Source organism: Pogona vitticeps, chromosome 4 (assembly GCF_051106095.1).
Source record: "Pogona vitticeps strain Pit_001003342236 chromosome 4, PviZW2.1, whole genome shotgun sequence".
In the NCBI taxonomy this organism is placed as follows: domain Eukaryota; kingdom Metazoa; phylum Chordata; class Lepidosauria; order Squamata; family Agamidae; genus Pogona; species Pogona vitticeps.
This window is the reverse complement of record NC_135786.1, coordinates 190,960,001-190,983,751: the sequence shown is the minus strand read 5'-3', so window position 1 is coordinate 190,983,751 and position 23,751 is coordinate 190,960,001. Positions and strand designations below refer to the sequence as shown.

General features: G+C 37.9%; 1 protein-coding gene across 1 annotated transcript in view; it reads left to right on the top strand.

The window, feature by feature from the left end:
- Window positions 1-23,751, top strand: part of CCDC178 (coiled-coil domain containing 178) — a 196,931-nt gene that overhangs the window by 170,203 nt on the left and 2,977 nt on the right. The window contains exon 21 of the mRNA XM_078393698.1: window positions 14,903-15,037. Coding sequence (XP_078249824.1) covers window positions 14,903-15,037 — 135 coding nt within the window. The remainder of the gene's footprint in view (window positions 1-14,902; window positions 15,038-23,751) is intronic.

Genomic DNA, 23,751 nt, shown 5'->3' with positions numbered 1-23,751 from the left:
CCACTCTCCTCTATACTTACAAATGGAATAGTTTTCTGAGATTTGCCCATTCCAGAGGGCTACAAACAGTACCTGTGTCACTTCACACTCTCCTCATCTTTTTGTGTCACTTGTTTGATTTAGGACTAACTTTTTCCACCTTAAAAGTCTACATTTCAGCAATAGTATCCTTTCAGCCCTGTGATTCGGACTCTGCTCGCTTGTTCTCTCACCCCACGCTTAAATCTTTTTTGAAAGATCTTTGTAATATTCGGCCTCCCATCAGACCTCCCTTGCCGCAGTGGTCTCTCCAATTGGTGTTACACACTCTCACACTTCCCCCCCTTTGAGCCCATGGCCACCTCTGATGTTCGGTTGTTGTCATTTAAGACCTTGTTTCTGGTGGCCATCACCTCAGCAAGAAGAGCAAGTGAATTGGCTGCTCTTAGGGTGGATGCAATTCTTTCCTAATAAAGTCCTCCTATATCCTGATGTTTCCTTTTTACCCAAAGTGGTTTCCAATTTCCACTTGAATCAGCCTCTGACACTGCCAACTCTTTTTCCGAAACCTTCCACAGAAAATGAGTGAATGCTTCACTCCCTTGATGTACGCCGCGCTCTGGCATATTATATGACTAGGACAAAGGACTTTTGAACATCTCCTAAATTGTTTTTGTGTTTTCTTAGTCCACATGAGGGCTCCCCAGCCTCTCCATCAAGAATTTCTAGATGGATTGTGTCCACTATAACTCTTGCTTATGATCTCTCCGGAAGAATTCCTCCACAAGGTTTGAGAGGACATTCCACAAGTGCAGAGCTGCTTAATGGTCTACCACGTCCACCTTTATGACACACTATAGACTTGATCTAAGAGAAAAAAAGGAGGCTAGCTTTGAAAGGGCAGTGTTGACGTCTATTCTACAGTGACGGCCCACCATCTGGTAAGTGAGTTTGTTAGTCACCCAATTGTGTGCATTCACAGAGGCCACAAAGAAGAAAGAGAGGTTACTTACCTGTAACCATGGTTCTTCAAGTGGACCTCTGTGACTTCACACATCCCGCCCAACCTCTATCCATCCCTGAAAATTTGACTTTAGTCATTACTCTGTAGTGGCGGATAAATGGAACTGAGGGTTGAGGTGGGTGGAGCATGCGCTATAGGGGCAATTCACAACTTTGTTACTTTTTAAAAGCTCTAGAATATTCCGAGAAGACCTGCGCAGGCGCAGTCTGAACCCATGTGAATTCACAGAGGTCCACTTGAAGAATCATGGTTACAGGTAAGTAACCTCTCTTTTTTCTCCTTGCTCCTGAGATTGCATGTCCCCCCCCCCCAATATTATTTACAATAGTTCTTGCATTGGTGGGAATTATTTTATGCAAATTGTAGAACTGCACAAAGCTCAACAAGCTGGTGTTCTTTCTCTGTTGTGCTGTGTGCGTACACATGTATGTGTATTTTTGTTTCTGAAAGGTAAAGGACACAAGGGACATGTAAAAACATTTTGCATAATTGCAGGGACCTCAACATGGGCAGGGGAGCTCTTTGTCTTGGTTCCATGCTAAAGACATGAGGTCTCAAAGAGCTTGAAAATTGCCAGTTAAGGTGTCTTCCCATTTTGACAAAGTATGAACTGACCAGAAAGAGGAATTTCTGGATGAATGCTGAATTCTGAATCAAATCTGGATATTACTGCAGCAAGTAATATTATGCAACCAAGGCAACTAAAAAAACGGAGATGTCCAACAAACAAAAATATAACTTGGAAACTGGATCAGCACCAAATTTGTCACAGATATAGCAGACAGTTTGCTCTTCTTCTGTGCCAATTTTGGAAACATTTGGGCATATGGTTTTTGAATTCTGATTTTTTTAAAAAGTAAAACGGTTTTACCACCCCCCCCCGTGCACACACTAGTGCCCTTTTCTGTCTGCAGATTTAAAACAGATCAGATACACTGAAAAGACCAAACTTGCTTATCTTGAAAGAGAATAGTTTATCCCAGCAACTTTTTTTAAAATTTGAAATTAATCCAACATTGGGGGAGGGAGAGTTATGCTGACTTTGAAAAAAACATTTGAGAGGCAAAAAACCTCAGTTTCTGACTTTCTTATCAGCACGAATATTCTAAACTAGAGATGGGCATGAACAGCCAATTCAGTAGTTCATGTCAGTTCATTTATTGGCCAAAAAGGTGTTTGGCACTTCAAAGCTCCACCTTCTCTGGTGGGTGCCCACTCAAAGGCAGCACCCCAGACTCCCTGCCCGGCCTATTAAGAACCTGTTCAGATCAGATATATATATATTTGCAACATGATAATAATTTTGTTTATTATTTTTATTAATTTTTGGTATGAATTTTAAACGCTGAATATCCGGGTTTAAATTCCAATGCACAATTTTTTAAGTAAGCAAAACAAAGGAGAACCGCAGTAAGAATGCATAGTGTTTAACTGATCTAAAGAAGACCATTGAATACATATTATAGACAAATGTAGGAGAAGGCCAGTAAGTAAATAAATCGTGTGCATTTCCATTTTTTAATTCTTTTTGTAAACTTGGTATCATAGCATTGACCTATTTAGTCATGCCTAAGCTAATCATATCCTTTCCCAGTGGGGATAAGCTTTGTTCACTTCCTGTCTGGCAAGCATAGCAACTAAAAGTCAGTCATATATGCCTGTGATCTGATCACTGCAGCCTCTGTTGCCATTCTCTCCTGTAGCGAGACCACTGCAGGCTGCAGCGTACCCATGAGATTCTGTGTCAGAAACCCATCACTTCCTGTGTCATCTTTCAAGTCTTGTTCAATTGTTTACACATTAAATTAGACCAAATGCTGTTTGGAAAAGCTCTCTCTTCTCCCCCTCCTCTCAACCTTCTTTGTTCGCATATAACTGGTTTGTCATACAGAAATGGAGTTTATGTGCAGTAACAGCCTAATAACCCAGCAACTTTAGTCACTTATTAAAGTCAAGCATGTGTCTTTGTTTCATGCTGCTAATGATGTGGAACCATGGAGGCCCAAGTATATTTCGCCTGGACGGTGTGGAAGCGAATGCTGAGAGCTCATTACTTGGCTCCCCATTGGAATCCTGCAGGCTTCTGCTCATTGAGGAGACTGTGGGGGCTTTGACAGAATTATTATACTGAATATTTTTAGACTCATTAACTATATCACCAAAGCAAAACATCTCTTCCTTAGATGCAAATGGTTGCATATTCTGTAGCTTTGCTTTACTTATCACAGAAAGAAAGGATGAAGGTTGAAAACAAGTTAAGGAAAGGACTTTCATGCTTGAATGTTTGAATTTGTAACATATATTCAGCATGCCTAAGCCCCGTTCAGCTCATTCAAGCTACCCATGTCTAAGTGCCTTTTTAAAAACTGCCCATGTTCAGTGACATAGACATGCAGCCTAGGCCTGGGCACATCTCCCATTCCCATTGAATTCACTGAGACTAATAGCACAGCCTTGTACACGTCTTCTCAGAAGCTTCACGGGCTTCAGGAGGATTCACACCCAAGCAAATTTCTAAGAATTGTAGGCTTACTTCCAAGTAAGTGTTACCAGGTTGCAGCAGCCTTAAGCAGAACATATATTTAACTTTAAGGTTATTGCTACAGCATTGAGTAATTAGGGGGAGGGAAGCTCTTAATATACCAGTGTCGTTCCATTTAAAACTGAGAAACATCTGTTAAGACAACTGGAGATGCTTAAGGTATATTTGAAAAAAATAACTGCAATTTCTCTAAATTTCTCTATAAGAAATCAACCAAAATCTTTCATTAACTTGATTTGTTTGAAAACATTATATGAACATTTACTATTTTACCTTGTTATTCTTTGCTGCTCAGTGGGGATATTTCCTTATGTCTCATATATTGGCATCCTTCTGTACCATGAGAAGGATCCTGTATTTTTCCTAATGTCTAGAGCATGTGCAAAGAGAAATTCCAGCAGGCATTGGGGGAAGATGTGACTTGCACTAATACTCCCTTTCATCTGGAGTAAATGAAACTAAAAATCTCTCCAGAGGTCTGGACCACCCTCTGAAATTGCACAGACGAGAAGGGCTGCAAGGGGAGGAGGAAATCAGCAACACACATACAATCAAAAATCCCCTTTCCCTTCCATCCGCTGTATCCCCACCTGGATCCTGGTCTTATCTCAGACTGGAAGGATCCCAACATCCACTAGTGCCTAGTTACAAGGATGCAATCCATTATATCCCTACAAAAGTGTAAGACTGTTTTTACAGTGAATATGTAAGAAATATATTTGTCCATTTTTAAACATCTTATAGGTAATTGTGCCAGATTTCTATTACCCAAATAAATGTACAGTTGTTTTGATGATAAGGAGGAAGCAATTTGCTCATGTTTGTGGTTCAGTTGTTGCGCTAGCTTTCTTTGACAATGGTGACAGTGCCTTTATACATCAAGTAATTCTTCTCCTTTCGTTGTCTGCCAGGGGTCCTTGAGGGAATTCTCTATTTTGGAATCATACTTCCCTTTGGGATTTTAGTATTAATACAGCAGTTCTGATCAGTAGCCCATTGTCAAGCAGCTTTTGCAAAATATTGAAAGAAAAGGTTGAAAACCTGTCAGATTAAATTAATAATTTTAAAAATACAGAGCTGAGCTATGTGTTTTCATCAGATGAGGGCAGTATCTGTATTTTCCCAATGAGGCGACAGTTTAATTTGTAATGGGTGCAGCTTACTAACTACCCTTTCCCTGAAAATAAGACAGGGTATTATATTAACTTTTGCTCCAGAAAAAGCTTTAGGGATTATTTTCAGGGGATATTTTTTTTTTCATGTACAACAATCTACATTTATTCATATACTGTCATGTCATCTTCTGGTTGCTGCACAATGGTGGAGGGCGGGGTTTCATTTAACTGGGGCTTATTTTGGGGGTAGGGCTTATATTACAAGCATCCTGAAAAATCATAGTAGGGCTTATTTTCATGTTAGGTCTTATTTTAGGGGAAACAGTATATTTTGCCGAATTGGAAGTACTAACATGGGGAAAGTATGCAAAACATTAAAATGACAAGACCAATCTGTACTGTATACACAATATTTTGTATGATGTGGAATGTGTATTACAGTTAAAAGATTTCAAGTATCTCCTCTGTCTTGTGATCTCAAAGGAGTCACATTCTTTGTGTGCAGTAAGTTCAGTTGTAGGAGCAGCTATTGGACCGTGTGGGGTGGGGGGCTACCCGAAAAGATCATACCCTATTATTTTTTTAATTGCATATCCAATTATGCAATCCCAGCTGGAGTTCCACTGCAAAACCCACCAGGAAAACAATAGTGCAGAATAGAAATGCAGCATCAGCACATTTTTTTTTTACAAACCATGAAAGCCAGAGATAATATTAAACAAATACCCCCAGGTTAGTGAGAAAATAGACAGGAATGTCTTTCCTATACTGGTCTGAAATCTACTTAGGGTTGAATTAGTTGAGTGATCAGGTGTGTATCCAAGGTTCCACCTGTCTAGTGGCACTCCATTCATACTTAAAAGACTGCTTTCTGGTCTTTACATTGACTCTCTCCCTTTCCCCATCACTCACTAAAAATCACCTTCGGAGATGACTGTACTGACCTCATGACTATAGAATTCGTTATGAACCACAGTTTGTGGGGGTCTGCCTTCACAGCCTTTTACAACAGTCCTAAAGTCACACTTACTCTCACTGGCTCCCTTGTCCATCTTTAATCAGACTCCCAAATAGAAATTATTATAGATGGTTGCTATATGTTATCATTTGTACTCAGCTTCTAGTTTTACTCCTGCTTATGATTTTTATTAATTATTATTTTTATCCTTATTACAAGATATTTTAATGAGTATATTACTTTTAAAGGTTGCCTATAAGCATTTTAAAATAAATTTATAAACTACATAAAATACGCACATAGAATGTGCCCAGTGTTCAAAGCAACCATTTGAGTTCTGGCAATTGTAAACCTGACTTGCATCTGGAAAATACATGGACTAAATTTCATTAGTCGCTGTTATTGCTCTGACTAAACAGAGTGGCTCTCATATCTGACCAGGAATGAGTACCATTTGCATCTTTTGTGCCATTTCTATGCTGATTATTGCCAATATCCCAGTTTCAAAATATCTGAATGTATTGGAAATGTAGGGGTGAAAGAAGGGTTGTGTCAGTATCACATAATTTTCCCTCTTGCTGGCAGGCTGTAGCTCAATGGCAGAGTATATGATATGCATGCAGAAGGTCTCAGACGCAATCCTTATTTTCTCTAGCTTGAGATCAGAATGATTCCTGCCTCAAGGGCTAGTCAGGAGCAGCCAGTCAGTGGACTACAACCATCAGTGGCCTGATGCGGTTTAAAGCCATGTCCTATGTTCCTAACTTTTGATCCTCTAAATCAGCCATACTCAACAGGGGCCATGGTTCATTTGAAGGGGGCCACAAATTCATCTGTTCATGTTGTATCCTTGTTTGCACACAGCCAAAAGCTTTCCTTGTTTGACAGGGCCTCTGAAACGACTTCTATGTTGGAAGGAAGAGTATGGGGACACGTTATCAAAAAAGCACATCCTTGACTTTGACATAAGCCACAAAACAGTTCACCTGCTCACCAGCTCAACAGCTACGTTAATTGCAGAAGGGGGTGCATGAAACTGCTTAACTGATACTGAAGATGACAGATCTTCAATATCATCCTTCTCATGCATGTTGTAAATCTTCCAAGTTTTGATAACACAAAGGGGAAGAGGGTGCGATGATCCCAAGTTTGGAAAAAGAAGAAACACTGATCAAAGTTGGGAAACTGAGAAAAATTGGAATTGCCTCCTGCCCCAGAGCATTGCATCTTATCAGTGCACATAACACCCATGAAGCAGTCCAAGTAGAGGGTACACAAAAAGCTCAGTGCTGACCCCCTTTTTAAGGAAAAGCCAATGCAAAAAAAACTTCACTTTGAGTTTTCTCATGCATCACATGGATCATGGGGTTAGATGTAGAGCCACAGCGGGATATTGATATATTGTAGGTATAGATCTGGTCTTGCAGCTCTTGCTTCTAAACATTCTAATCAAAAATGTTGGATGCTACAAATTTTATGGATCTTCTATGGCAGTGATGTACGTTTCTTCCCTGTTTATGAGGACTATGTCAAAGATAGCTGATCCTCCTGTTGTTTCTTCCTTCCTCCTTCTGGAGATGAAGTTGACAGAAAGGCAAATGAAGAAACTGTTGGGCTTTACCATCTCAGAATTCAACCTCCAACAGACAATCAGGGTACTTGAAGAGTTCCATTAGTACTACATCTCTCCTCTTTGAGTATTTTGTAATCTGATCTAGGAGGAATCTTACAAATGTTCAGTCTGATTTGGTGGTCTGCAGCAAACCTCCCCAGTGATATAAACAGGTTTTCCTCTCCTTTGTAGTTATATAATTTTGTCCTGTTTGTGGTTTCCAAAGTAACCAAAGCCAGTTTCAAAATATAAAACAAAAATAAATGTAATGTTGTTCATCCATCAGATAAATGCATACATCACTGTTTTTAAGTTAACAGAAAGAATTTAATGTCTCTTGTTAATATAATTGCAATACCCATGTCTCATGTGCCTGGGTGTGATTTTGATAATGTTGAACACCATATTTGTTCAACTAATTACTACATTATCTTATTGATTTTCAACATCCTGCTTCATTTCTGACACATTTGGATTTTGTAAATGGTACACATCCCTAAATTAGATACCACAGTGCATTAAATTATAATTTCTCTTCTGCTGTGAGATGTTTATCATTTTGATTTTGGATGTACTTGTACCTAACAATAAGAATAGATTAAATAGATGATTGCTCTCCAATGCAGAGTAATTAGCTGACCGTGACAAAGGAATCTGGTGAATTTTCTTTGGAGGATTGAATATAAATGAAATTATATTTGCCACCAATTTAAATTTCCTTATTCATCTACGTTCTATTTTCATTCTGTCCTAATCCAAGGATAAAAGACAGAATCCTGATTTTTCTCTAATTTTTCATAAATAGATTTATACAAATAGATTTGTTAAATTATCATATAAGGCATAATTCAACAAGCACTGTAATGGAAATTTCTTGTCTGTCTGTGTGTGTGTGTGTGTGTGTGTTTTTGTGTGTGTAATCTATCTGTCTGTCTGTCTGTCTGTCTCCGTTTCTTGACTATGCTTTAATCCTACACATACTTCTTTGCATTTTCTGCTCAATATTTGGGCCTGAATAACAATTTCCTATTCATTTGTATGTGTGGAGGATTTTGGTGGAGGAACATTTGATTTGCATGAAAAAATTCCTGGTAGCTCAAGGTTGCACTGCAAATGTATGCTATCTAAAATTTGGTTCCTATATTACTAATAGTGCCAAGGCAGCTTCACATGTCTTTATGCTGAACCTCTTCATTCTCATATAAATACTGAGGAATCTGTATTTTATAGCCCTGGACTCAGGCTGTTGGTAAGGTGAACTAAGTAAAATGCCCTTGTGCCAGTATAAGGATGCAGCTGGTCCCTTTTTCCCCATACTGAGATCCAAACCCTGGTCCTTGTAATAAAATGTGTTCTGCTATACAAGAAATTGAGGCGAATGGGTTAAAATAATTTTAAAAAAACATTTAGTGACAGTTTGGCTTGGGTGACTTGCTTCCATCCTAGAGAAGAGCCAGGAAATCTTCTTCCATACAGAAGGCTCAGCCATTTTCATTCAAAGAATGACCAGACTAGACTCATATGCAAAGTTGACCACAGCTGCAAATATAAGAGGAAGTCCTGTTATAGTTGATTGGAGATGGACTCTAAAAACAGGTTATACTGTAGTGGGATGACCTTTTGTGAAAGTTCAAACATTTTTCTTACATTTCTGGGAAAACAGATTGCAACAGTTAAGAGCATGATGGAGGCTTCTAATATAAGCATCTTCAGCCTCCAGCAAGATAAGCCTTAAAGAAAAGAGCGAAGTATGACTTTATAGAAGGGCTTGAAAAGTCCATGGAAAATATGTTACTCCATATGAAAAAAACTGAAATTTTATCCCACAATTACCTTTTCATCTTTTATCATGGGCTAATGAAATTAAACTCTAGCTTATTTTAATCCAGATGATGACTCCTGGACATTAAAACTTTGGCCCTGCCATCACACAGGAGTGGCCTCCCAAGAAAGAAAAAGAAGATGGAGGCATACGACTGTCTTCTAGAAGAAGAGTAAATGAGCAAGGGCATTTAACTAGCCATGCTTCACTGCTGCTGCTGGTGGTGAGATCATCTTGCCTTTACTGAATAGTGAAGGGACTAGGTCAGAAAACAAAGGAAGAATCACATCTGTAGTAACTGACATTGCTATGCTAGGTTGGTTGCTCTGCAGGGTGGAACATGACAGAGCAAACCATGGGTGACTCTCTGTCATGCATGATGACATTAAGTGAATAGCCATGTGACTTCAGTGATCCCTAGTTTACAAAAGCACACAGCAATAAACTGTTGCTCTGTACGTTAATTATATTTTAGATTCCTTTGTGTTTCAGAGTCTGCAGGACAACTATTACAAGAGATGCATAATAGTAACACAATCTAGCCATAAAATTTATTCCGAAAAATCTATAGTAAGCCACTTTACTTTGACTTGCCAAATTTACCAAACCTTGAGCAAGATGGAGGTTTGAATATCTGTCTACAATGCATATATGTAGGTAGGTAGCATGATATAAGGGATTTTTGTCTGATAAACCAAGATAACATATCCATGAAACATTACCTCAGTTATCCATTATATCTACTAAGCAGTGCAGGATTGGTGGCCATCCAAACATACACTGTCAACATAATGTAAATTAAAAAAAAATTCTAACATATTGGGTAGCAATATAGAAATGTGAAGGTGTATCTGTAGTAATGATTTGGAGACATACATTGTTTCCTACAGAACCACGTGAATCAGAAATTATCCTAGTCAGTTTTCTTAAAAGTTTCAGGAAACACAGAGAATTAACCACTAGTCATTACAATTACAATTCACTAACTATTGCCAAACTGTTATTGGCATGGGGGGGGGGATTAAAAATCAGGTAATGTTGTGACAGACGTCAATTAACAAGCCTAGTATTGGCAAGTATCCTGTCAATTTCTTCCTACCATTGGCAATATCTGGTTATGATCAAATATTTTATGAAGCCATGAATACCTTTATGTAAGTGGCCTACACTTTTATTTGCCTCATGAACTCAGTATGCATTCATTAGAATGAACAAATAAGAACGAACACACTGAGGAGAGTACTGAGAAGTGTGCACTGGCTCTACCTGTATGTTTTTGTTCAATTAAAAAAATCTACTACTCTGACAAAAATGTAACTGCCTCTCACCCAAATGGGAGGTGGAAAGCTTTTAGAATTAAATTTATTTTTGCTTACTTTTCAATGACCAAAACATTGCAATCAAAATTGTGAAATACTGTGCATGTGACAGCATGGTTTTAACAATTTGTTGACTGTTGGTGGTGTGCCTGTTTCCATGTCTGGAAGACTACAGAGTATGCAGCAGAGAGACAGCGAAATGCCTGTTGCTTGCATAACTGATATTATATGCTCATATAAAGGATTCTAGCCTGCTTGTGTAAAAAGGAAGTGTATGAAAAGTATATATGTAGCAAGTCAAAATTCACCAGCTTATTTTTTATTATGTTCAGAAACGTTTGTGTAAGAAAACCTGCAATGGAATTCATAATCATTTCAAAGAAATAACACAAAGATAAGATAAATAATAAATAAAGATCAAATATTTAAAATCTAATTATTTGAACAATTCAGAGTACCTGTTTAACAAAATTTGGTTTTCCCTCCACAAAGTGGACTGGCAAATGGTCATAAAATGTGGGTTTGATTAAATATGCTGTTGCAATTTTCTTTACCAAATCTGCAAGTTACTTTTACACACAAAGTTCCCTTATTATTTTAAAAATGTTAAATCCTGTAAGAAAATTGCACTTCTAGATCTTAAAATATTTCATGTCTTATCATTATTTAAATATTGCTGCTCTTCTCAAAGCACTCAGTGCTCCGGTAAGGTTAAAAGATGAAAATGCTATTTTTCTTCACTACTTCCATTAGGTTTTTATTCATTCCTAAAGTATATACAGGTTGTTGACTAAAGAGCTTTATTTAAATGAGCTATAAAATCTTTAACAACAATCCTTGGTGGAACAGATTTGATAATAAAGAAATATCTTTTTACCTACTCACTTGGAATAGTAGAGTAGTATTAAAAGATAAATATTAGCTATATTTTGCTCATAATTCTGCCATTCTTACAATGCCAGAATTTGCTGAGTTGTTTTGTCAGTGTTTGAGTTGAAATGAATAGTACTGATACAGCTTATAACATTTATTTAGTACATGGCATCACACTGCATTATTAAATTAATATGGTACATGTAGGATTTTCTGATACATTTAATTATTTTTTGGAAGAGAAAAGGTTGATTTAGAAAGGTTGCATTTTCTGCATGGCCTTTGATTTAACCCCTCATCAACTACCAACTGAACCAATTTATGTTATCTCACATTCCTACTTCCCTACCCATGTTCTCCTTGCATTCCTGTTTGTTTAATTGAAATGATATTAGCTGTGGGTCCGATGGCAATTTTTATATATATATATTAATTGCATTTTAATTGTTCTGACTTTTATTGTTTTTTAAATGTTGTAAGCCGCCCAGAGACCTTTGGGTAATGTGGGCGGCATATAAATAAATAAATAAATAAATAAATAAATAAATAAATAAATAAATAAATAAATAAATAAGCTCTCTGCAGAGAAGAATCTCTACTCCCACCATTTTCCGTCTGTGAAATTTTGTAAAGCATTGGCTACGTTGTTAACCCATCTTATTGAAACAAATACAGAAATACAGATTTCTGTCACTTCACTTGGATCTAGAGTCACCAGTAAGATTTAAAATCTTTCCTGATTTTCAATATAGAGAAACCAATGCTATACCACAGTCTGCTTTTGGAACTCCTGTTACTTCCCAAATTATTTTGTTGGCCATCATGCAAGGAGGTAAAGGTAAAGGTAAAGGTTCCCCTTGACAATTTTTGTCCAGTCGTGTTCAACCCTAGGGGGCGGTGCTCATCCCCGTTTCCAAGCCATAGAGCTAGCGTTTGTCCGAAGACAATCTTCTGTGGTCACATGGCCAGTGTGACTTAGACCCTGCAGCAGGGTCAGAAGACCAGCAGTTGTAAGATCGAATCCACGCGACGGAGTGAGCGCCTGTCGCTTGTCCCAGCTCCTGCCAACCTAGCGGTTCGAAAGCATGCAAATGCAAGTAGATAAATAGGGACCCCCTCGGTGGGAAGGTAACAGCGTTCCGTGTCTAAGTCGCACTGGCCATGTGACCACAGAAGATTGTCTTTGGACAAACGCTGGCTCTTTGGCTTGGAAACGGGGATGAGCACTGCCCCCTAGAGTCGAACATGACCGAACAAAAATTGTCAAGGGGAACCTTTACCTTTACGTCCTTGCATGATGTGCAACAAAATAATTTGGGAAGTAACAGGAGTTCCAAAAGCAGACTGTGGTAGGGTACTCTTAATTAGACACAAATCTCAATTATCCTTATATCTGTGAAGATTCTCAGTCATCCAGGTGAGGTTATCTGGATGTTGAGGCATGGCAACTGGACATCTTTCTTATTAGATTGAAATGTTTTGCTACTTAATTACCTTTAGCCATGAAAATCTACTTGCACAGTTACTGAAATCCTTGGCCTTTATGCAGCCTTTTGCTACCTGAACCACAACTCCCATCCACCTCAGCCAACATGATGATGGAATTCTTTTGGATGCACTTTAGGCCTTGCATACATCAAAATAAAATTTTTGGATCACAGCCTATGAAAACAACTACGGCTAATTGGCTAAATTTTACAATGTGGAAAATGCAGCCATATTTGGCTCAACATCCAGTGTTCTTCTTTGAAAACGGCTGACTTTATGTCAGAGTTGGACAAGAAATAGCATGTCCATTCATATATTTTCTCATCTGATTAACTTTTATCATATACACTACTTAGTGAACATGTCAGCCAATGAATGTATTTGAACTCCACAGAACACTCTAAAACATGGTATATTGTGTAACATTATTATTCAGCATTATACCTATTTCCATAACAGTCAATTTTGTACTGGTACCAAAAGAAACTGCATGTTGATTATTTGTGAAAAGGCCATGAAATTTTACACTCCTACTTCATTATTCTGTTAATTTTACTAGTCTTTCTACTCAAATTGTATAGAGCACAGTTTGAAAATAAGCAATTGAAAAAAACATTGGCCATAATTTTCCCTATCTTTGGTGTAAAAGATAGTTTTCTTCATGAACTTGCTGTAGTTTGAATAAACATATCCAAATAAGTATTATCCCATTGTTTTAATTTGGTTGACAAGCTTGCTTAGAAAGGTCATGTACTGTACTGACCATAGTGACTGACACTTTCTCAGTCTATTATAGCATGACTAATGTGTGTTGGGTTTTTTAAAAGAAATTATATAATAAGGTTTGTTTTATCTGCCACTTTCTAGAGAATACCACTATTTTCTTCTCTGAGGTGAAACAAATATTGCTAAGATCCATACAGCTGTGTTAGACATAGCCAAGATCCATACCCTAACACCATAACCCTAAATGGCTTGTGATCTGAGTAGGGGACATTGCACCTAGAAATATGGAGGTGAGCCCCCTATTTGGACCGTGAGTCACATTTGATCGTCACTATGTTGTAATCTGCTTGTTAACATTTCTTCAGTTTGAACTGTGGTTTGTCATGTGGCATAGAAAGCCACCATTTAGGAAAAGCAAATCCAAATCACACCTCATTTAACATAGATTTGATTACCAATCCTAGAATAAGATAAAAAAATTATTCATTCTTAAAGTGAATGTCAGATTATAAAAGCATGTATGTTCTCAATGGATTTTTGAGACAATAGGTAAAACTGATATGTCAGATTTGAGAATGTTATCTGTGTATATTTTTGTTTTGTTTTGTTTTGTGGAGGTTAAAACAAATAAAAATTAACACAATGCATTTAAATTTTTTCCATAATGATCTATATTATATGCACAAATACTCCTAGCAGGGAGAAGGCCCACATTTCTGGTCTTCATTGAAATGTTCAATTGTCTGTATATATGCACATGTACATGTGCATGAATGGAGACAGATATATAGATATAGTAGTATCACTTTCAGCTGCTGCCTTAACTGCAATTTAGTGCCGTCATGTCACATGGCTATAGCTAGGTTGATTAATAGGGAGTTCTATCTGGAAATTTCTTTCCTGTTATTGTTCTCCCTCAGCTGCTGATGGTGAAGTTAATTCTCTTTAGTTTTGTCATGCTCTGGAGCACACATAGCCAAGCTATGATAAGCTTTACAAGGAAAAATGAGCCACAATGTCCATCAAAGTCTTAAACTTGTGTTTTAAACTTTGGCCTGACCTGATGTGCCATTCAAAATGCTTCAAAAGATTATTTTTTTAAGAAAGGTTCAATATGTCCCGAGGCTATCGGTTTTGAGTTAAACTGGGTGAAGTAGAAATATTTTACTCATCAGCTTTGCAGTCACAGAGTTTGCCTCAGCTAGAACAAAACTGCTGAGGCATTTAGAGAAAATTAACCCCCCATCCTGGCAGCCAGATGTGACTGGTTTCTGATGAATGCACATGAGTGGGCTGAAAAATCAAGAGACTGTGAAATTCCTGTCAGGTCTGTACAGTGCAGAATGGGCTATTGACTGCTTTCTATATTTCCCTCCATCATTCTTCTTGAACACTGCCATTAATTTCCTCTCCCACTCTTATTTTTTCCCCTTTCCTCTTTTAGCTCTCTCAGCTGCAGAGGAAGCTGCACAGAGCATTGGTGGAGTACTTCAAACTGCGAGCCCTCTGTAGCCAAGCTGGGCTGGCGAAGTTCCAGGCAGCCTCTCATGAGAATGTTCAGAAAATATTAGCTGTGCAGGTAGGTGATTGCAGGGAAGTAGAAAAGATCATTCTGATCTAGATTGAAAAGCAAATGATGGGTAGTGTGATGAAGCATTAAAACCATATCCCATCAGAGTTTTGTAAATTTTTAACCTCTTTAATAAAGTGGAATTGCATGAAGGATGAAACCGGCAAGTTATCATATATAACATAGATAGAAGTAATTTTTTTAAAAGGAGGAAGTTGCAATTTATTCTGAGAAACCTTTAAAATTATTCTTCAAATACCTTTATTTTTAACAATTGAAATACACAGAGGCATTGCTTCAAAGAGACACGCTTCAAAGCAAACAACATTGTTGATTTTTCACATTTGATTTTTGTAGTATAGATTAGGTGTTCAGCTGAAGATCATGGCTTCTTTCAGGTTCTAAATGCATTTCTGGTAATAAATAGCATTACTTACAAGATTTAGCTAAGAGTATACTTGTTCACTGGGCTGGGGTTTACTTTAGAGTATTACTACAGTGATTTTTCACATATGCATATGTATTGTTTAGTTCTTACATCTCATCGTAAAGTAGGATTTCTGTAAAAGGATGCATTAACAGTTGTGCCTTCACTCTTAGAGTTGCATCTTAGCATGGGAATGAGATTTGAGTGTTTTCATGAAAGCTACTGTCAGGATGTTAGAACTCCATTACTAGTCTAGATTCATGGCAGGATCACCCAAGGCGGGGAGATCAAAGCTCAGACTAACACTAAAATGTACCCATCCTCAGCAGAAACTAATACAGCAGTTGCATCAACAGAAGAAAACTGATAGTCCTAATAATAATGGGATGGAGAAATGATTGAAGGGCAGCTTTTGGACAGCAGTAGTAAAAGAAGGTGACTCTGGTGGAAGATCTTTCATAGACAGCACTAGTGACACTCATATTACTGTAACTCTTATTATATTAGCACACAAAAATATTGATTGATTTGATTTGATTTCTATTCCACCCCATTTATACAAAGCACTATTGTGGGCAGTTATAGCAATTAATAATACACAGCAACAAAGAAATTGCATAAAACTGACCAACAGATAAAATCAGATGCAACAAGAGCCATGATTCCAAATACAGGGCAGCGCACAAGCCATAAAAACCAGTCAAGTTTGTATTGGATGGCTTCTCTGTAAAGTCAAGTCTTCAGAAGCCTTCTGAATGTTAGGAGGGAGGGAGGCAAGCACAGTTCCACTGTGAGCTTATTCCAGAGTGCTGGTGCCACAGCGAAGAAGGCCTAGCTCCTCTTAGTTGATTTCCTGGCCTCCTTCAGAGTGGGCACGTGAAGGAGCATTGCTTGGGAGGATCTGGTGGAGTGGGTAGATGACCTTGGGAAAAGGTGCTGTAACAAATACTGTGCTCCCAAACTATGAAGGGCTTTCTATGTAAGCATCAGAACCTTGAAGGCAAGCCAGAACTGGGGAGATGCAATCAAATTTGCTCACACCAGTCATTAGTCTGGCTGCTGCTTTCTGGATCTGTTGCAGTCTCCAGGCAAGCCTCGAGGGAAGCCTTACAGTAGTCGATCCAGGAGATGACTAATGTGTGCACCAATGTCCTGAGGGCTCCCTTGTCTAGGTAAGGGAAGAGTTGGTTTATGAGTGTCATCTGAGTAAAGCCTGATCTAAATGTGGCTGCAATCTGGGAATCCCAAAACAGTGCTGGATCCAAAAGCACACCCAGATTATCCACCTGATCACTAAATGGAAGGACAGTGCCATGCAACCTATGGGTAATCCCATGCAGCCTATCTGAGGGGACCCCCCCCCCCAGGAACAAAATCTCTGTGTTGTCCAGGTTCAGGTTCAGCCAGTTAACCCTGGTCCATTCCAAGATCAAAGCCAGGCAATGCTCTAGAGTCCGGACCTCATCCACTGCAAAGGATGTAAAGGAACGATAAGAGCTGCATGCCTTCAGCATACCGATGACAGCTTACTCCAGATCTCCTTATGACCTCCCACAGCAGTTTTACATCAATGTTAAACAGCATTGGGGAAATTGAGGACACCCCAAAAGAGGATGTCATGGCTGACAGTATCAAAAGCCACTGAGAGATCCAGGAGCACCAACAGGGTAAATCATCTTCTCTTGAGGGACAGAGGATTCAGATATGTGCTTCAAATTGGCAGCAGTGAAGTTTCCTAGTTCAACAATATTTTCAGTTTTTTAGACATGCACTAGATATATATAGATCAGAAGATCTACACAGACAATGCACATCTTTTATTTGCAGTACTGAATACATTTTCATTGACTGCAGATTCTCTATGGTACATTCCACAACTGTATGCACTATTGTTCCACTTTCCGTTTTTCAGCAGCTGTAGTTCAAATGCTGTGCTAAATTTGTCCTGAATTTGGTAGAAGTCAAGAGCAAGTTAAGAGCCAGCATTCTAAGATTAAAATATTATCCCTTCACAAAAGAGGGCTCATTGTCACCCTAATTTAGCAACGTCAAGCTCAGTGCCACCAGTTTTAGTTACACTCTTGTAGTCCAATGTCACAGCAGATCCTTCAGAGTTTATGCCCTCAGTGTCCTTGGAAAGCAGGACTAGAGTGTATTTGTCTTTTGAACAACCCTTTCCTTTATGGTTTTCTTCGTACTTGTCAGGACATCGTCAATTTCACTGCATTTTTCTCCTCCACTGTTTCTTACACAGGAAGATTATAGTGGCCCTCAAGATGGGCTGTTTTCAAAACCTCTGTACTGCTGCTTTTATTTCTCTTTGTAGTTAAATTATTTTTGCATATGTTAGTTATGGCCAATGGAATCTGTACTTGGTAATTTTATGCTCATCTTGCAGACAAATGCAGTTTGGAATATTGGACTTTTATTAAGGGAAAGCTGGAAGAGTTTTTTTGGGTTCTGGAAATTGCCATTTTTATAAAAATTGTTTAAAATGTGAAATATAAAATTTCAGTACTAGAAAAGCATTTCAATTTAGCCAACTATATTTTCATTTTAATTTGTAGGTTTAAACTTAGATTTTAATTCTAATAATAGAGTTTATTTCTTTTTAAATGAATTGATCAACTGTAAATGCCATGTAAATACAAATTCGACAGGTCTCCTTTTTGAGGACAAGAAATTAATTCACTTCAATGCTGAAGAGAGTATTTAGTTATTTATTATTTGTACCAATTAATGTCCAAATATCATTTCTTGGATTCAGGCAAACTTCTTCACCTTTCTCTCCTAGCATCCACACCAATCACTTAGTTGTTTCAGATAATGGGGGTGGAGGGGTTGATTAGTATCCCTTAACTTCTTTTAGCCTTGGGAGCCCTAACAGTTGGAAACATGGTATACAAATACTTTAAATATTTTAAATAAATCAGTACAATTTAGAATGCAATCCTATGCACTCTTATTTAGGAGTAAGTCCCTCTGAACATAATGAGACTTACTAATAAGTAAACACTTATAAGGTGTGCTTTGTTAGTTCCCTTTTTTCATGTTCCTTACAGTTCTGGCAGTGTGCTGTGTGTGTGCTTATTAATTGTACAAAAGTGCCAACTGTTCTACATACAGTATTGTCTCTGGCCTCTAGGGTCAGCCCTCACTGCAGATAGTACAAGTATTCTGAAATGTTTGTCATCAGAATAGCTGATGAAAATTAAGACTGTGTTAACCTGGCTTTTTCATCAGTCCTCTAGTTACCATTCATGTTTCATTCCTGCTTAATTAAAACTCATTCATCTATATGAAACTGAGTGTATTTGCAAGATCCAACCTAGGTGGTATTGCTGACCTGGCTGGATGCCTTTCCGATCTTGGTCTCTTGGTCTATCAGCATTTTGCTGTTCTGCAACCAAGGCTTTATGTTGTTTAAAATGTATTACCATGAAAATCCCATCCTTTCCTACTGTGCCACAATGAAAGCTAGGATACTGTATGGAAGATACCTTTCCCAAAATAAGAGTCACTTGTATTTTTTACTACAAGTCACAGAATCCTTTGGTGAACAGGGTCAATGCCACTTTGACCAGGAAATTCTGGGACTACAAAAAGTAATAGTTTTTATCTTGTGCTCCAGAATTTCTCCATGTCTATCTTCTTTTCCTCACGCTGTTTTCAGCCATTGTCTTTGCTTTGAGAGAAAACCCACTGGAGTGATACTTTACCCTTTGTTTCTCTGAGTCTGTTCTCACCCTGCCTGACAGCATTTTTTAGTACTGGAATTCCCTATTATGGTAGACATAGTCTGGTCTCAGCAGTCAACCTGTTTTTTCCCTAAACTATAGCAATGCTCACTTCACACTCCAGTTCCTATTTCCCTCTATTTATAGTCTGAATGCTACCCTTTTATTCCTCAGGCGACCCATATCTACTATTACTAGCTCCACCTAGGTTAGTGCCAACCCAGCATGCTGGAGACCTAATCTTTCTCTCACTTTAGTTCAAAGGGGTCTCAGATGTACCATATATGCAAAGCAATTTGTAAAGCATCTCAGGTGGGGAGTCTGGAATGCTTTCAAGAGACAATAACAGTGTTGTCTGTCTGTCTCTCTGATCTGTTTTTCTCAAAGTACACTTACATACTCCTATGAGTATCTAGGAAGGTTCAGGCCTTTGTGCATTTAGATGTTTTGAAAAGGGAGAGTTTATATCCAGATTACATTTAGGCAGTGGTGTGATATTAAGGCTCTGAAGTAGGTTAAATGTGAATTTTATATATGAGAGAAGGAGGAAGTCAAGGAGTGAAGATCACAACTTGTTCAGTACAAAAAAAAAAAACCATACAAACCAGAGAACACCACTTGTTCTCAATATAATAATTTGGTACAGTGGTGCCTCGCAAGATGAGCGCCCTGTTTAATGACGAAATCACATAACGACAAACTTTTTGTGATCGCAAAAGTGATCGCTTTACGATGTTTTAAATGGGGGTTTTCACTTTGCGATGATCGGTTCCCTGCTTCGGGAACCGATTCTCACAAAACGACAATTTTTGGCCAGCTGATCGGCGGTTTCAAAATGGCCACTGGGTAAAAAAAAAGGGACAGATTCTTCGCTGAACGGTGAGTTTCAAGCCCATAGGAACATATTAACTGGGTTTTAATGCATTTCTATGGGCTTTTTTATTTTGCATTATGACGTTTTCGTTCTACAGCGATTTCGCTGGAACTAATTAACGTCGTAATGTGAGGCACCACTGTATTCAGTTACATCTAAACTGGAATAGATATGCAGGTATGGGTGGGTGTGGTGAGTAAGTACATTCATTTGTTTTCAAGTCATTGAATGGGATCATTATCACGGTGAAATTTTGGTTAAACCTTTCCAACAAAGGTGGCAAATGTTGCATTCAAAGAGAAGAAGCCTCAGAGTATGACATAGATATTTATCCTGTATTTTAGATCACCAGACTGGAAATCATATTTGGAACACAACATCTGTGAAACACTTTTTCATTCCTTCTACACATTACCATAAATTCTAAATTAAATTTTAAACTTTGAATTTTGAATTATCTGTAGATATTTCCTTATGCTACCAGGGTATTATCCTGTAACTGTGCTATATGCATTCCTATGGTTTTATACAGCAATAAAGTTATTCATTCATTAATGTTGTGATTCTCTTGATGGTCTAGGTCACCTCCACATAGACACAACTCTGTCTGACATTACAATATATTGCTGGATATGCAAACAGTTGTAGTTCTGTCAGTTGTCACTAAGCATTTCAAATCATTAAGTGCCATGTGTAAAAAAATGGCGAAGTAATAGCTTGATCTCCTTTCAAATAGTTGGAGCCTGTCCTTTAAAAAAACTTACCTCATGCTGTATCACAGTTTTTTGGCGGCTCCCCTGCTTTTGTTACTTCTTGAATTAATTATGGCTGTTAGCTCATCTCCAATAAACATGATGCTTTATCATAGATTACAAACATGGCTCTTAACCATGGCTGCAGAACAGATTGTCTTATTTAAAGACAGTGGTTTTAAATTTTAGACATTTAATTTAATTATCTTTTCTCAGAAGTATACAAAGAAATGAGAACCTTCATAGAAATAACATATCCAAAAGACAATACAGAGGAGCATTTTTGCCACAAACTCACTAATTTTAGCTATAATCACTACCAATGTTTTTGTTTTACAGACTAGTATGATTTGGCAAAAGAATAAAATTGCTTTTAAAGTACAAAAATAATTATGAACCACTTGAAATGTAATGTCTGTGTTTTATTTCTCATCAGAATTCATTAGTGTGTAACATCAATAATTTAGCCCATCATTTGCCAACACTGACTTGGCTCAGTAGTTCAATCATGTAACCCTGTAAACTCACTTTCCATTAAAATGAATGTTGCTGACAAAGGATAACTAAAGAGATACTTCATTTATTAGCTAAAGAGATACTTCATTTATCAACATTTTTAAATTAGGAGTTTGGGACCAAGACACTTAGCTGGATAAAATATTTGAAGGAATCTTTACCATAGGACTAAAGATGTATGTGGAATCATATCATGTTATTCAAAATGACAAAGCTCCTTTGTCTGCATATAACATACTCTTTCAGAGACAGGTGAAACTACCTGCAAACCACCAACTGACCTACCAAAAGAATGGCTGTCTTTAGCAAATAAGTGAATTGTGGTGGAATTAAGACTGATTTCCTATGACTATGTTGTCCTACATGCTGAAATCGACTCACGTGTGCTCAGACTATCTCCTGTGTACTCTCATCTGTGAGTTTAACTTGCCAGCCAGTTTATAAAGAGGTGGTCCATATTTCACAGATTGATTTTCTGGGGCTGCTATGAGATTTTCTGGTGATTGGCATAGCATGTGCAAAAGATGCATTTGAGCCCAGATTGTACTATGTGGCCGAGGAAATCAGTGTTTAATTAGACATTTCTCATACCAATAAGGTTAAACCCAAACAATGATCTCTCCGTGTCTAAACCGTAGTTTAAAGCATTAATTTGTAAACTAATTGATCATGAGAAAGGCCTGCCATAATAGTTGCTATTTTCCTCCAATCTGAATCAAATCTTCATGTGTAGATGCTTTATCAAGTGGGATATTCAATGCTAGCAAAGGGGAGCATATACTGAAGTGTTTGGGGTATGGGAGCCTATCATTATAATACCTTAGAGTAGAGGTACTAGCAGCTGGCATACTATTGACACCGGCTCATATTATTCAAGGTACGGGGTGGGGGGGAATTGCCTAATGTCACTAGTCCATGCAAATGTTATCAGATGCCCTTAATGCCTATGACTTTGTGTGGGGCAAAAGGGGAGGGAATAAACCATGATTCCTACTGACACCATCAAGCTTCTTTGTCCATTATGTCTCCGTTAATTAGTAAGCAGGTTGAGACAGAATCTGGACATTGAGTGTGTCACAACGTGAGCAGGAACCTTGGAAAAATCTGTTCTTGCTCACATTTAGCGCTTCACATGAGCAGAAAGTTGTCCTTTCACATTGTTCTGTCAATGTATGAAGAAAGCCACAAGTGAAGAATGTATGATTAGGTGGGCACAAAATATAGGACATAATATTGATATTGATCAATAGTTGCAAATATGGAAAAATAACATAAAGCTCACAAAATTGGTAAATTTTAAGGAGAACATATACAAGACGTTTTATAGGTGGCATATGACTCCGGAAAAACTGTCAAAGATTTATACAGAGGTTTCAAATGTTTGTTGGAAGTGTGAAGCACGAGAGGGAAGCTTTTACCATATGTGATGGACTTGTAGAGTAGAGAAACAGTATTGGATAGCAGTACATACTCTGTAAAAAAAAAAATACTGCTTTGTAATGTTCCACTAACCCCAAAATTGTTTTTACTGAGCATGATACCAGATCATATAGATAAGACAAAGCGCTACCTAGTTATATGTATAGTCACTGCAGCCAGAATTCTTTATGCTAAGAATTGAAAGAAATCGGAGATACTGAAACAAGAGGAACTCATTGAGAAGATATGGGAAGCGGCAGAAATGGATATTGTATCAGAAGTGCTGAAAGACTGTACAAAAGGCAACTGAACAACGGGATTTATTATACAAATGGCTTCAGTCCCCAGATAGTGCTTGAGTAACATAGATTTAAACTAAGATGTAACTGTAAGTTGAAAGCTGGAGGGCAATAGTAGACTTGATATTGCAACATGAACAGATTGGATGATTGTACATTTTGTGTTCTCCTACCCCCCTTTTCCCCCATATCCCCTTTTACCTTCTGTATTCCTTACCTTATTCTTAGTTGTCAAAAAATAAATTAATTAATTTAAAAGAAAAGAAAAGAAAGCCACAACTGGAAGGGTTGAGGGGGGGTGCTAGGCTCTACCTTCTAAGCATGTTGAGAAAGTTAGAAAGTAGAGCCTAGCACTTCCCTGTGACCCTTCCAGTTGTGGCTTTCTCATACATTGACAGAACAATGTGAAGGAAACTTTCTGCACATGAGTAGCTCTACATGTGAGCAAGAATAGATTTTTTTCTCAAGGTTGTTGAGAAAGTTAGATTTGTGAATACCTGAAAGGGCTGTGATCAGCAAATTCCTCCAATTATGTACAGTGATATTGATGCAGACTACTTTTGACTACTTTTTTAAATGATTGAAAATTGTGCCATTTATTCTCACTGACTTCTGCAGCCTAAATGGGGGTAGGTGAGTGGCAAGGTCATTTAACCATAATAATCCACCCTAAGTGTTGGGAAATCTTCATGTTGCTGA